This window comes from Neopsephotus bourkii, unplaced genomic scaffold, assembly GCF_033783945.1.
Source record: "Neopsephotus bourkii isolate Nb327-2 ecotype Australia unplaced genomic scaffold, CSIRO-AGI_Nbou_v1 NB_1508, whole genome shotgun sequence".
NCBI classification, from domain to species: Eukaryota; Metazoa; Chordata; class Aves; order Psittaciformes; family Psittacidae; genus Neopsephotus; species Neopsephotus bourkii.
The window spans coordinates 5059458-5075840 of NW_026901984.1; the positions used below are offsets into that span (position 1 = coordinate 5059458).

Below are 16383 nucleotides of genomic sequence, written 5' to 3' on the forward strand. Positions count from 1 at the left end.
CTAACTGTAGTATTTATGTCTAAATATTTTTATATATATAGTTATATGGTCTTTATTGTTTGTAAACGTAAGTTACTGCAGTTACATAGAAATTAGTGAAATATTTGATGACTGTATTGGTCATTTTATGTCACTTAAAAAATAATCATTTCAACATATTTTGTAATTTGGCCTTCCTAGGGAAATAAGTCTAAAGGTACAAAAGTCAGATTTCCTAGTAGTTAGCACTGATGTTAGTCAAAACTCCAGTTTGCCAAAATTACCAATGTTATATCATCTCTGCAATTTAGAACATGACTTTACACTTAGTAGTACTTCGCATAGCAGTTTATAAACTTTCTGATTTTTACCAACATATAATATATATAACTTATAATGAAAACTGTATTTTCCTTATGTATGCTGAAGCTAATATTTATGCTTATAATTTAGTGCAGTAAATTAATTTATTGTACAAACTTATGCACAGGTGGAACTTGTTAGCTATCAAAGCAGATATGAAAGCAATGGTTGAAGCCCAAGTTTGGGGACATTGATGAATTCTAGGAATGATGATATAGAGGCAATTTTTAAGCATTAATCCATGTGAAATGCTCCTGGTGTATAATTGCAGTAACTGGAAATTATGTTTATAAAAGCTATCAATTATTCAATGTACTTTTATTCAGTAAATGAAAGATTCTTGCATGGAACATGGATGAAGCTTGGTGTCTTAATTGGCTGGAATATTCCTGCTGATGCATCTATGCTACAGAAAGTGAATAGATGCTGTTCACACTATGTCCTAGTCCTGACTTAGTGTGCTATTTTACTGTGTAGCAAATAGGAATACATCTCATGAATTTGCTCTTTCCTGTCATTGTTTATTTATGAAACACTGATTATGTTTTCAGTATGAGTCCAATGAAATTGCTTGAAAATCTTGAAGGTAGTGATATGAATTTCTTAGGTGAATCATTTTCTTTTAATGAAAATGGAGTGAATTGAATTGCATCTCTTTCCAGAGTAACATGTGAAATGGTTGTAATGCCAGTACAGCACTCTGTCTGAGTCTTAGTACAAAATGGTACAAAAAGAAACTGCTACTCTGAAAATTATCATTCAAAGTTCATACCACTTTTCTTATGGATAGTCAAAGTCAATTGTCCTTATCAAGCTAGCTCACAGTTTTCTTCAGAAGCCCTGTGGTGCTTGGGTTAGGGCTCAGGAAGGCCTGAGTACTCTGAAAGGGATATTTTGTGGAGCTGCCAACAGTGCCTGTGTAGCTAAGGGCAGGTGTATCCCCACTGAAGTTATGAACATGTATAGATGTTTCTGTGGTTAACACTGTGTTGAACAAACTTGTTGAATTTCTATGCTGTTAGATAGGTCACATAGGAATTTGAGGAACATATATCTGAAAGTATGTCATTTATATTAGGTGCCATTTAGAGCCATGGCAGTGAATCAAACCAATCTCCTCTTCCTTGCATGCTCAATCCTTCTTTCAGCAGTTGAGTAATGAAGGGGCTTCCTGGGAGTCTCTAAGGCCATTTGATATCCAGATTATCAAATCATTCAGGGAGGACAAAGCCACTGTAGAAGAAACAACTTCTATATCTGTGTTCAGTGAAGAAGAAACTGAAGAAATTCCCACATTAAAATCCTTCTCAGAGAGATAGGGGAATGAGGGCATATATAGATTGGTCTGTAATAGATCTCGGTTTCTGAAGACCATAAGGTAGCAAATGTGAGAATGAAAGAAGGTTCTAGAATGAGACAGGGACACTGTGGGTCTGTAAACTCAATGCTTTCATGAGGTCTAAACTGAAGCTGTAAGAATAGCGAATGGGATAAAGACATTCTATTTTGACAGTATTTCGCTAAAAATGTATTTAAGTTGTCAAAATGCATTAGCAAATATGTGGATGAGTCTGATTTAATCAACAGTTCTACTTTATTTCCAAGAAGCTTTTGGAAGAGTTCTTTGCCCAAGCCTCTTCAGTGCACTGATTAGCTGGGAGGGAAGATCCATGCATGGATAAATAGTTTTTTAAAAGACAAGGAACAGAAGATAGGAGTGAATGGTAGAATCTTATTTTCAGACTTAAAGACTAGAACAAGTGTGGAAGCATGGAAAATGTCTCTTCTCTGGACAAGTAGCTGTTTGTTTAACAGTTGCTGTCAGCTGGTTTAAGAATATTAGCCTATTCCTAAGAATGCTTCATAGTATATTAGTATTTGAGGTATAACCACATGCTGCTATATAGGGGCTGTCACTGATACTGGTGTGAATGTTGAGGTACTGTGCTAACTTTTGAAGTGTTAGTCAGAATATATCCCCACAATGCATGTGCTTTATAAGAAACTATTTCAAGGTGTCCAATGTGCTTCACACTGAGGCTTTGGAATAGAAAGCGTGACCTGACTAATGACATCTTGGCAGTTTTGAGGCATGAAGGAAAGAAAATAGTATTTTTTGTGTAAAGGTGGAATAAGTTGTTAGCAGCAGTATGAAGAGGTTTTAATTTTTACTTCATTCCTTCCTGAATGTAAACCAAATTAAGTACTATCTTTGTCTCAACTTGTCAATTCTTGACAGTATTTGGCTGACACCAGAAAATTGAACTTTAAGTTTTCCTGAGAGTAATTTTTCTTGTTAGACATTTTCCAGTTAAGAATTAATACTGATTGACCTTCATGTAGTTTAAAATGGTAACCAAGGTCTTTAAAAGCATTGCAAATACATATAATAAGAGTGTGATAATTCAAAACTTTGGCTCTGAGGAAGTTCTGGAATCAGTTGAATCAAGTTCTGTAGGTCATCACTTTCCTCGGTTATACGCTGCTATTGTTAATCTCCCTTCTGCTCCATATCATTCATTGTGAAGTACATAGCCAAAGGCAAGTGTTTCCTAGCACAGACTGTCAAATTATGAAAAATTAATTTGATGAAAGTTTGTCATAGTCATCAGGCAAGCAGCACAAATACTTGAGGAATATTTCCTATTAAAAAGCTTATCCAGATCATTATAAATACTGATAGAGAAAAGTGTTGTGTAAGAAAAACATTCTTATATATATCATAATTTCATTTAGGCAGAGATCATAAAAAAATGCTATTTCAAAATGTCTAATCACTGTTGTCTGTCAATTAAACTAAAACACATTACTTGCTAACACTTTGCAATGCAGTAAAAAATTATGAGTATATGTTCTTACTGCAATTTATCCATGTAATACTAAACTATACATTGATTTTGATTTCATTGTATATTGATAACTGAGAGTATGTAGCATGTGTAATATGCAGTGTAGTTAGACACAATATAAACTACAGTGATTGGGGAAGAAAGCTGAAATAATCATTGTGGTTTTGAGTGCAATCTCGTTTCCAGTTAGGCATGCCAGAAGTTAGTACATTAATAAAGAGCACATATGTAGTTCATTTATCTGTTTTTCTTGCCTTTTCCTGATAGGTTTTGAACCTATTGATTAATTTCTATAAAACTTGCCAGAAGGGGAGATGCTTAGAGATATATAATGTATGAATAAATTTCATGAAGGCTGGTAGATATTAATAGGAAATAAACTTTATGATGACTACTACATAGTACAGGAGAGATAGCCTAGTAATACTCCAGCTGAAGGGAAGTAAGGAGAAATCTACTGTGACACATTTAACTTGGCAGCATAGTGCTGTAAGTAAATACCTTTATATTAGAGATTTTAGTCTTTATTTTAGAGAGTGAAGTATAATAATTTCTGGAAAAAGAGTAAGGGTATCTCAAAATCAGACATGGGACTGTTTCTGTACTATATCAAAGGTTGGTGTATTATCCCATAGTGTTTTTTTTTTCTTTTTAAGAAAACTGTTTAAGTTTTATCGTGTTAGATGTCTTGTCTCTCTTTTTATAGCATGCTAGTACTCATTCCTAGATCAGATACAGGAACTCAAAATGAGTATCAGTGTTTTGGGGGTAGCATTTTAGTTTTTAAAATGGATGAGAGCATCGGTTGTTTACAGATTCTGCTTCCAAAATTTAAGGCAAACCCAAAGTTACTGTTAGTTTTACCTAAACATGTATCTGAATAAATTTGAATTTTGTATTTTGTTTGGTTGTTGTACATTTGTTTAAACTAATTGTACATTCAAATGTGTCTGAGCAGTTTTAATAGTAAAGAAATAAAATTATCCCAGAGGTGCATGTAAACACAATCAAATCTCACTGTAGGCAGGAAGGGGAATGCAGTGGCTGGCTGGTTCTTTCTGAATGGAGTACCAGTTCCCCTCTTGAAAAATTTATTTTAGATTCAGAATGTGAAAAGTCATTAATTAGAGCCAATGATATTGATTATGCATATTACAAATAATTGATCTAAAGGGACCATAATTCTGATTCATGTTTCTAGTGTATTTTTCCTGGGCTTGATTCAAGAGCTTACAGTGTATGATCTGTTTTCTTCTATACTGGCATATAGATAGGCTCTGTGTATTCACAGAGCTGAATAAAATAAATCCAGTAATTCCACAGAACAGCCTGGAGCTATGAGAAGCTTCAATCTGTAATAATGATAAAAAGAAAATCACATCAAATAACACAGATATTACAGAAAAGGGATATCCTGCTGGTGTCCGCAATGCTCTGATTTCATAAGCTACAAGGAAATTACACATACAAATTAGAAGAGCTGCATCACAGCTTCCTGGCTTGTAAAATGACATATACTCCCCTTCTACAAAGGGACGTTTTGCCAAGTTTATTTTAGCACTGAAGATATGGAGCCATTTGCTGATGTCTGGAATAATGAGTAATTAATATTCTTATTGTTTTGTTGACTCTCAGGTATTTTAAGAAGTCAGGTTGTTGGGGTTTTTTGGTGCTTTTTTTTGCTTAGAGTTTTGTTTGTTTATTTGTTTGGTTTTATTGGGTTGTTTCTTGCAAAATTGCAGGGGTTTTTTTCTACTTATCTTTCTGAAAAACATTTGAGAATCTCCTTGATATAGACAAAGGGTTTCTGAGGGTACTAGAGCTTCCTATTTTTTCTTTCCTTCTGTAGTATGTTCTTACTGCATCCTTAGTGAGTATTTAAGGATTTAAATACCTTTTACCTTTCAAATTATAAAATATAATGTTGTAGTCATTAAAGAAATTGATTTTTACTCTTAATTCCCAGGTATTTATTTTATTCCCAAGTATTTATTATTTTAGTGATCTCACTAAGACAAATACAGGGAAAAGGCATTTTTTACACTGTGCAACAGCAGCTGGTGGACCAGGCACCACTTGATCACTCATTTTAGGCCAGCTATCTTTGGTCTTTTTGAGGAGCTTGAAGTACTATATAATAAAGAAATAATGGGCAAAGGGATGCAAATCCACAGGAATACAGACTTGATTAAATTTGCTACTAACCAAATTGCTTGGATTTGGAACAGTGGTTGCCATATGGGCAAACTGTCTCCTGTTTTCAGTTCTGTCATCTTTCTTGTGAGTTAATCATATAGCTATAGATATTACTGACACTGAAATGTATTAAAATGTTGGAACTCCTCACTTTGGATGTCCATAGGTCTGGAAATGTGAAAGAAAAATGTCAACAGTGTATGACTGGCCACAGCTCCGTGGGCAAGTGTTGCATGGAATAGCTGGAGAACCTTCTGAACACTAGTACTTAAAATAATGGTATTTTGCATATTACATCGTGACCATGTGAATGACTAATTTACATGGTAGCTAAGCATTTCCTTTCCAAATGCTGCTTTTCAGTTTCTACACTGTGGTGTTCTTACTAGATGAATTTTGCCTGAGTCTAAAGCTGTACAGGTTCCAAAGAAGTATAGACTTGTATCCTAGCTTGGCTAGTCACACTACAGACCATCAAATGAAAGATCAAATGGGGGAGGGACAATTCATCTTTGCAGAGCTAAAGAATTTGCATCTTGGCAATGGCACAAGAATTCTTTGTTTTTCTCCCATTAATTTCCATGCAGACATTATAAGTTATAGCCTTTCTTGCCCACCCCTCAGCTTCCATTTCCTCAACTTTCTTGTCCAGAATAAAACTGGAGTCTATTTAAAAAGTTATTATTGTTTGTATTGGGGTTTGGGGTAAAAATGCTGTTCATGCAAGAATTGCATAATAGCTAATAGCAATAGCTAAGAAGAAAGAAAAGCAAAAAAAAAACCCCAAATCCTCATAAATTGGAGACTTTCCACATAGGGAAATTCTGTAGAGAACCCTGAGTTTTATAGTCAGTATTTGAACAGCAGTCACTAATATATTAATAAATAATGCTTTGGTTGAGAAGCAGCAGCTGATATTATAAATCTTTTATCTAGCATAGTACTTCCTTGTATACATATACCTTTGTAGGCACTCTTCATCAGTTGAACTTCTATATAGTACACTGCATTTGTTTGAGCAACTCAGTGAAGTTTAGTACTCTCTTGAGAAATTAGTCATTCCTACTTTGTCTTCATTTGCTTTTAAATACAGTCTATTTTGATACTTAAGCAGTAGACATCAGATTACTTTATATTCACTGATACTGAAAAATACATGTGCTTGAATATAAAAATACAATTTAGAAATGCCCCATTGCCTGGAAGTGCTTACAGTTTTGTATAGGTCAGAAGAGACGGAAGAGAGATCAGGCATGATTATGGTCCTTAAGTGATCAGAGATACAAGCTGGTACTTGGAGTACCTTGAGATACTTCCCAGAGGTACCTTGGTGTTCCTTGCATTAATTTTTGGCTGAATGCTTAGACTGCCTTCTATAGGTATTGAATTTATTCATTGAGCAGGATCTCACTATAGTATACACTTCATGGGTATATCTAAAGGGGTGCAGATGGTGCAGGAGATGGATTTGCCTCTTCACTGACTGTACAGAGATTAGAACTTCTGCTATGTGACTCAGTGTTTCCATATGTTGAATTGAGTGGGAGCTTACTAGACTTTGTTTATTGTGGGGTGGTATTTTTTTTTATATAAAGTATGTTTGTAAAGGAGATTAATTAGGTTCATGCAGCACTGGCTTTGAGGTAACCTTGGTCATTTTCTGCTGTTGAGTTACATTGCTGTTTACACCCTTCTCCAAAGTTCAGGCTTATCCTTCTTGGCAGAAGCCCTCACAAAGCTGTCTAAGCCTATTCATGTGCCCCTTAACTCTGTTACGGAGGTCTCTTGGCTATAACGTTATCTGTGTAGTCGATCAGAGCTCTTGCAGCAAGATGCATTTTCTTACTGCAAGATTCACCACATCTTCTCTTATTAGCCAGCATTCATCGGGGTGGGGGGGGCAGAGAGAGGGGGAAGGAAGGCAGGCCTCAAAAGATAAAAGAAAAACAAAAAGAGGAAAAGAGAGCTGCAGAGTCGTGGCTTAGAGAAATTAGAAGGTAGAAGACTGATCCACCACAGGATTTCACTGCAAACGTTTCTGTACAGGTAGGGTTCACAGCATGGTGTCTTCTCAGAGCAGGGGCCTGAAGAGAAGGAACTTTTTGTGCAGTTGCATTCTGATTGGAGAACTTGCTTAGGAGATTGAAAGCTCAGTTATTTATTTCTTCTTTTTTTTTTTTTTTTTTGACTGATGAAAACTTTGAACCCATTCCTTTTGGGAGAATGCCTATGAGACTTTAGAGCAAATGTGGGACTGAGCACATCTCCAGCTCAAATGTTGGAGCTGGACCACAGTTCAGAAGAAATTGCCAGATTTAGAGAAATGAGATATTCAGTATGAAGGATATATGCTTTTATTTTGTTTAGTAATGTTTATTACATTTTTCATTTAATAGTCCATAGAAAATACATATTTCACTCTGTAACTCTTCAGTGGCACATGCAGATACATTCACTGAAGCCAAACTATGCAAAGGCAAAAATCTGTTGGTCTGACTCAGAAACCAGTTTGTCTATTTCTTAGAATTTTTTTTCTAAATTAGTACACTAGTAACTCATTTCTGAATGAACTCCATGCTAGCCAAAAGAATTAATAATGTTTTGAACACAGTTTCTATCTACTTATTCACTTATGCGCTTACGTGTGACATCTACACTAAGTATGGCAATGGCTGCGGTATCTAAGTTGTCTTTGAACAGCCTAATTCAGGTACTGGAATCCAGAACAGAGCTTCATGTGGGCTGAATTACCCCATTGAGAATCTGAAAAGCCTGGTTAATTAGCTTCCTTACCTGTCAGTCACTTGTTTCCATCTATTTTCTCACTTCAGCTAGTTCAGTCATAAAACTGTAATCTGTTTTTCTATGGCTGTGAAGATGATACTCATAATTTACTCCTCCATCTACCCATCACAGTATTTTATTATTTCTGTTCTGATTGGTTATATTCCTGAAGGTTTGTTTTAGATAGTCTATAACATTATGAAGCTGGACAATGCATTTATTAAGTTTGTATGCATCTTTTCAACAATGATCTCTGCATAGAGATTATGACAGCACACTGTTGATTTCAGTTCAGTTCAGTGTTCATTTTATTACTAAATCTTCCCACTGCATATCTGAGAATTTCTCTGCCTAACAACCTTTATTTTCAGGCATTTGTTCTCATTTCATAATTTCATTTCAAAAACTGTCAGTGCTTGCAGTTGGAACACCCTACCCCTGCACTGTAACCTGTCACATAAGATCTTTGTTCACTAAGAGCTCCGTGACGTTTCTAACATCAAAGCAGAATCAAGCAGTTGTGGTTAACAAAGACATACAAAAGTATTTTGAGTTCAAATGTTTTTCTACACCATCAGTTCTTCCTTTTTTCTTTTTAATTGTTGGCTTTTGTGAAAGGTTTCATTTAAATAATTTCTTATCCCTCTATTTCATAATATAAATTCTTTGGAGAAAGTGAAATATTTAGATTTTTCTCCTTGTTTTTACATTTACATATTTTAGAAAAATTTAGAAATATTTTAGGAATATTATAATCCCATGATCAGAAAGTTTTAGGGAAAGATAGAAAAGTTGTATCAAATTCAAAACATCAGTCTTTTTTTGTGGCAAAGGTGTATAGTTCTAGTTTTTAGCTTAGTGGAACCATGAGAAGTGAGATGTCAGACATGTCACAGATGGAGGAACAGGTACTGCCTGTAGCAATGTTACAATTTGTGTGGAAAATAAAAACATTCCTTTAAAACTTACATTTTAAAGTGTGCATTTATAAAAGGAGTATTAAAACTCCATATTTTTTTGGGTGTGAATAAAAGAGATGATAATTTTTGTGAAATCAAAGAGATGGATTTCTGTTAATAGGAAATATCTCTTCTCTGAACCCCTATCATGTACTGTCATCCTTTTTTCTTTTTTCTTTTTTTTCACCAAAAAAAGCCAAATGTACAAATGTACACCAAAACAAATGTACACTAAAACCAACCAATGAATGATGACTGGGGAAATTTATCATAAACCTCATGATTAGATTAACTTTGGAGAACTCATATGATTCTATGAAATTTCAGCCTCCTTTCGTCTTTCCTCTCTTCCAGGTGATGAGTACTATGATATCATGTAGTACTTGTAATCCAGACTATAATCATATAGGGCCTTATACACTAGGGACTTACAGATAGAGACCTGCTCTAACCACATTCAGATGTATCTATCTTTTTTTCATTGAATTAAGAATTGGTTTCATTACTGTGTTTCTTTTGCTCTAGGCGAGCTAGGATGGGTAAATGTCTTTTTTTTTTTTTGCAGCAATAAACTGGGGTCAGTTGAAAGTACTAGTATCATCACACAGTATTCTGTCCCTTTCAGAGTTCAAGCGCAGGAAAGGCCTGCCTCTCTCTTCTTTTTACTCTCTGAAATGTCGCTATTACTAAATAAGTGTATCCCTTAAGCTAACTTACTTCTCATGTTCATGCGTTGCTGTGTACACTGAGCACCTAATGCTGTAAGTTTGACCCTAAAATTTAGTAGATTAAGTTTTAGTCAAATGCAGTTCTTCAGTAGTAGTGAAAATTATATTCTAGTAGAGATGTCATATCTCACTAGTTAAAAGTTGCTTAACCATCACCAAGGCTAATATTTATAGTTGACTGACATGTTGTAATGGGTCAGGCTGAAGTAAAATGCAGGTCATGCTGTTGACGTAGGTGGAACTTTTCACCCCTTAATCATATGGCACTCCAAAAGAAAATGTCTTGCGAAAAGAATGTGGCAATGACACGGCCTTTGATGTTGTTATTAGGAGCTATGGCTATTTTTTTATGGCAGTAGATCATGATTCCACCCAATTAATACTCAGCAGTGGATGTAGAACATGAGATGAATTTCTTTTACAGAAATTGTGTGCCTCATTGAGTAGGAAAACATGTTGTTCATTATCATTCTTATTTAAACCTAAATCAAAATGGTATTATTGCTTGGAATTATGCCACTAATTGTGATGGTTTTTGGAAAGGCTTTTTGGAATCTTTGCTAGAATAAAACAAGACCAAAATGTATAACTGCGGCAATCTTTCATTGCAGGTTAGGATTATGTTCTGTTAATTTATTTAAATACATTTCCTAACATTTTTTCTCTTTTTTTTTTTTTTTTAAACCCCTAGATATTGGCAAACGTAATAATTTTTATCTGCGGAAACCTGGCAGGAGCATACCACAAACACCTCATGGAACTTGCGCTGCAGCAGACCTATCAAGACACATGCAACTGCATCAAATCCCGTATCAAGTTAGAATTTGAGAAGAGGCAACAGGTAAAATCACAGCCCTGTCTGGGTCTTTTTTTCTGTTTTCACACTGTCCTCCCATTCATATACAGATTCTGTTTTCACACCATCTCTTTTGCTGTTCTCACTGAATGATCTGTGAGATCTGCATGTGAGCTTTGTGCATCTTCAGTTCTTCATGCCCAAGACCAATACTGCAAAATCACTGCAAGGAGATATTACTGCACTGTTTTTGAAAAATATTTGAAACTATAATACTGATGAATCATGTGATACAGCTCTAGGGGTCAGGTATGTTAAGAGGAGCTGGGGGAATTGCATAATGACACTATCTGTCATTTATTGTAGCAGCTGAATAAAAGGCTTCTCTGATTGCTTTATATAGTTCTTTTTGTCTTTGCAAGTTCTGTACAGTGCCTATCATCCTGACAGATAGGTGCTTCATTTAAAGGAACTTGAAATAAAAATTAGTTCATCAAGTAGTAAAGAAGATAGGTATATTTTGTTTTGAAGGTCACCAGACTCAAACATCTATGAACTGTTAAGGGTCAGAGAATAAAGCCTTCACTGACAATTTTCTGTTGTCACAGAAAGTGCAGATGTACATACAGTTCGTATGTCCCAGCTGACCTTAACTGTCATGTTTGTCTTACAAATACCTGTAGCCATATTAAATCAAAGTTTTCCAGATCCATAACCAACACTTCTTTTTCAGAAAAAGCAAATGGAGACATGATACCAGGACTTTAGCAAGGTCATGTGTGCATTCAGAGGGCTAGCCCTATTCTGCTGGGCACTTGGGTTGCATGCAGGCTGAAGTTGCTGCAGATAGTAAAGGCAGGCTTTGATGATCAGATGTAAAATCTGCATAAGGTGCTGTAGCAGGAGAGGCTGTGTAAGAGCAGTCATTTATAAGTTTCCACCTCTGCCTCCATGAGCTGCATGTGGTGAATCAGTAGGCTTTGTAACTGATAGTACGTAATGCACATTTTACTATCTGTTGAGAATATGGGTGAGAGTATCTCCAAATTAGTTCCAATGAGACAGTTTGTGACTGCAGAGCAACCAATGCCAGGTATCTGCAGACTGGGCAGTCTCCAGCAATGCAGAGCTGATGTGATGGCTTCTAGGCTTGTAGTGACTTTATAGAAAATGGTTAACACTGTTGCCTGTGCTTAGGCCTCAGCTGTCAAAAGGGTATACACAGACCATTATTAAGCAAGGTCTCCCTTATTCAGGAGGGACCTGTGAGACCTTAGCTTGCTGAGCACAGCTGTAAGGGCCCAGGTTTCTACTACTGATTATTTTTTTCTGCAGGCATAGGAAATGTATTGGTGTATCTGCAAGAAGGAGGAGTGTGGGTTACTAGACACTCTTGGTAGGTGAACTCAGAGGGGTAAGGATACTGCTTGTAGAAGTCAGTAGTTAGAACATACGTAGTGCTAGCTGGTGGTTTGTGTAAATGTGTGTTGTTTGCTTAAACACTACTAATTTCTATGGGAAGACGTAACAAAGTAGTTTTGGTTTCCTGGCACTTCTGAAGGTCTTACAGAAATGACTAAGAATCTGACAATGGAGAGAAGCCAAACTATCTGGAATTTTGCACTAGATGCTTCTTCTTTGTGGTTTGTAGGAGTTGTGTTTCACATATGCTGGAGCCCAGCAAGATGAAAAGCAGCAACAGCCATCTCTCATTGATATATTGTGTTGTTGTTATAGAGTAATGAAGGGCATTGTATATAATTTGTTATATATATGTGGTGTCATATTTGTGTTTTCATAGAAATAAACATATCAAATTATTTAAGATGATTTGTTATATATATATATGTGTTGTCATATTTGTGTTTTCACAGAAGTAAACATATCAAATTATTTAAGTAGATCTAAGCAGATCTAAGTAGCGTATTGCAGGTCTGGATTAATAACGAATCAATGTCTTATTAAATGGAAGTGAAGTATTTATGAATGTGAATGATCTTTTTAACCTCCAATGAACCATTAGCTCATCAGAACTTATATAGATTTCCTTAGCATTTATCCTCTCTAACTCTTAATAGCCTCATAATGTCCTTTATCTCATGTCACAGTTTTTATAGTAAAAAAGACATAGATGCACTTCTTTATTATTGGACTTATGAGTGTTAGATATTTAAATGTGAAAAAGTAAATGAGGACTAATTAGATAAGTTTTAGGTTTGTTTTCTTCTTCCCTCCACCCCCCACTTATCATACTTGTTTGCAAAATATTTCTTCACAAATTGATGTACTTTAGTCTGTCTTTTAATACTACTTGCTTTGCCAAGAATCATAGAATCATAGAATAGTTAGGGTTGGAAAGGGCCTTAAGATCATCTAGTTCCAACCCCTCTGCCATGGGCAGGGACACCTCACACTAAACCATGTCCAACATGGACTGGAACACAGCCAGGGGATGGAGCATTCACAACTTCCTTGGGCAACCCATTCCAGTACCTCACCACTCTCACACTAAAGAACTTCTTCCTTATACCCAATCTAAACTTCTCATTTAAGTTTGTACCTTCATCCATATTGTTAGAATTCAGCGAGCTAGTCAATCATATTGCTGACTGTTTTTAGAGGATTGGGATACACTGAAACTGTAGGAGCAGGTGCATTTAAAAAAAAACACATTGAGTTTTATCAAAGCCTTTATTAGCCTGTCAAAGATTGTAGCATGACCCTTGATTCTACTTGATTTAATTTACTTGAGTGAGAAGTAGCACTACTTTTACACAAGTGCAGAGCGTAGGATGTGCTTCTAAATGCTTAGGGCTACAGATCAAATTGCAGTTTTTTCCAGATCAAGGATATTATGTTTTTATAATTGTTTTTGAAAGGTGTACCATTTATATTCCGAATTATGCCATGGATTTCCTCTTATTCTGTTTTGAGAGTAGGCTCATACATTGTAGCCACCTATTATATTTCAGATGTTTTGAAGTAGTTTTTTTTTGTCTTTGAATAGCTTTTTTGAGAGTACCATTTTGACAGTATCACTACATAAGTATATTGAATTACCACTCAACAGTTACGCCAAAGAACTCAAGAGAAATGCTATATTCATCATTTTTGAGTGAGACCAGCATACATTAGTATCTGATTAAATAGGGTTGTGCATATTTATACCAAGGTACAAGTTAGACATGTTGTGCCCATACCACTGTGTGATTCTGTTAGGGCATGGCAAAGGCTGGCGGCTCCCAAGGAGATGGGTGGTGACACTCCAGCAAGGCAGGGGTCCCACAACATAGGGAGATTTGGGCAAACCCAGTTGCTGGCACCCAGGATCGACCAAGAGTCCAGAACAGTAGTTAAGTTTGTGGTGATGAGGCAAGTGTGAGGCCAAGCCAGGAAGTCAATCCACATCTCAGGGTCATGCCCAGCAATTGCTAGGCAGGTCCAACGTGAACCTGGGAAGTCAGTTCAGGGGGCCATGATCAACAGGATCCACATCCAGGTCCTACAGCACAGCTCATGCAGTGGCTGAGCTAAAATGTGGCCCCTGGGCCATGGGCAGAAGCTGAGGCCAAGGTGATGTTGGTCAGGGCCAGTCAGTGCCCCAAAGGCCTTTGTAATTTCATCTGGTTTATTGCATAGGGCTCATACTTTGCCTTGGCTTGGGTTTGCACTATATAATATGTGTTTGCCTGCAGCTGTAGATGTGTAAATATCAAGATCATCTTTATGAACTCTGGTTTCCTAGGGCTGTGTTTGATAACACTGGACACTGGATTTTGATAGCACAGTTTCTGATAAGACAACGGGTAATAGATTTAAACCAAAAAAAGGTAGAGTTAGGTTAGATATTAGGCAGAAGTTCTTTAATTCATGAGGGGGATGAGGCACTGGAACAGGTTGCCCGGAGAAGCTGTGTCTTCCCCATCACCGGCAGCATTCAAGGCCAGGTTGGATGAGGCTTAGAGCAACCTGGTCTAGTGGAAGGTGTCCTTGCACATGGCAGGGGGGTTAGAACTAGATGATCTTTAAAGTCCCTTCTAACCCAAACCATTCTATGATTCCATGATTTTATTTCCATTAATGTACTTGGTTGTGAGAGTCACTTTTAAACTTCTGTGGTAAAAGTCAGTATTTTAAATGCCCAATCTGGTGTTTCTCACACAGCTTTTCTATCTTTTCAGTGTGTATAAAAGAGAAATGTAAAACTCTCCTGACCTCTGTTAAGGTGCAGCCTTATTTGAAGATATATATTTAAAATAGCCTCTCATAATGTTATTTGTCTCACTGATACAGCCTGGCTGACAGTTTGTAGGATAATGACTCATTAACACTGAGTGCAAGATCTTGTCACTGACAAGCAGTTAATGTAATCGCTTTTCTCTCTTCTGGCGCTTTGCATCATGAAACATAGGAATATACACTAAGAAATCCTTGCAGCGTCACAGGGAGGTGTTTGCAAGGTGTTGGTATTCAGTGGGTTCTCTAAGTGCTGTCTTTGAAGAGGAGGTGGTGTAATGATGAGTTTAGAAACAATGGTCAGGTAGCAGATGAAAATGAATGAGGTTTCAAGTAATTGAGTGGGATTTTGTTTTTTCACCAAAACGTGGTGAAGCAGTGAAAAACATTAGTTACAGGAACTCAAATATTTCAATATTGTTTTTAATCTAACCCAGAGAAGCCTCATACATTTATAAGACTTGAGGCTGTTAGTAAAGAACAGAAATATTTGAAATATATTATTTTAAACTAATATATCAAATGTGTATTCCTGTAAGTTCAAATAATGCATTTTAAAATGTAAGCTAAATGTTCTCATGAACATAGAATAGTTCTTCTAAGGGCTTCCTCATTTCTTTTTTCTCTTTTTGTTTCCCCACAGAGCTTCAAAATTAATAAACAGGAACAAAAACTAATTTGGGTCTTTTGTATTTTAGAATCCCTTTTCTACTCCAGACATGTTCGTACACATACAGATGAGTGAGGTGCCAATCTTTTCTATTAATCTACATGTCATTACCAGAATTATAGCATGTTTTGAGGAAGAACTCACATCCAAAGTTCTTCATGTGGAAGATGAATAGAGTGTGCAAATAGAAACTGGAGGGAATCCACCAAAGGGCTACAGAGGTGATTAGGGTACTGGAGCTTATGACAGGTGACAAGAATTAGGGAATTTGGGATGTTTAGTGTGCGGAAGAAAAGAGTTGGTGTCAACGACTAACATCCATCTGAAGGAGCTTATGGAGATGTGGTCAGACCTTTCTCAGTGGCACACAGTGAAAGGATGAGAGGCAATAGGCATGATCTGCGACAAGGCTAATCCTGGCTGGAAGGAAGCAAAGTTTTTTCATAAGAGAGGAGTTAAGCAGTGGGAAAAGCTGCCTGGAGATGTGGTGGAATCTGTATGCAGTGAGATTTTCAAGACTCAGCTGGAATCTTTCAGTAAGTCTGTAGTTTTCTTTAATGTCCTTCCTATAGTGGAGTATTGTGAAATACAGGAACACTGATTTCAGACAGAGAGAAATGAAAAGGTAAGAGCCCCCTTGAATCATATCCTGTATTGGCAAAGTAATGGTTTTTGTATCAACAAAAAAATCTTATCAAGTACTACTGAAATTCTTCCAAGTTTCTAATACTGTGTCTTAGCTTACAGAAATTTAACATCAGAAATAATGTAGCCTTTTTTTCTCCAACTTATTGATGACAATAATCATAGTTTTGCAAGAGGA

General features: G+C 36.3%; 1 protein-coding gene across 1 annotated transcript in view; it reads left to right on the forward strand.

Moving 5' to 3' along the window:
* ADCY2 (adenylate cyclase 2) overlaps window positions 1-16383 on the forward strand; it is a 209401-nt gene that overhangs the window by 92282 nt on the left and 100736 nt on the right. The window contains exon 4 of the mRNA XM_061369676.1: window positions 10550-10699. Within this exon, the coding sequence (XP_061225660.1) occupies window positions 10550-10699 (150 nt within the window). The remainder of the gene's footprint in view (window positions 1-10549; window positions 10700-16383) is intronic.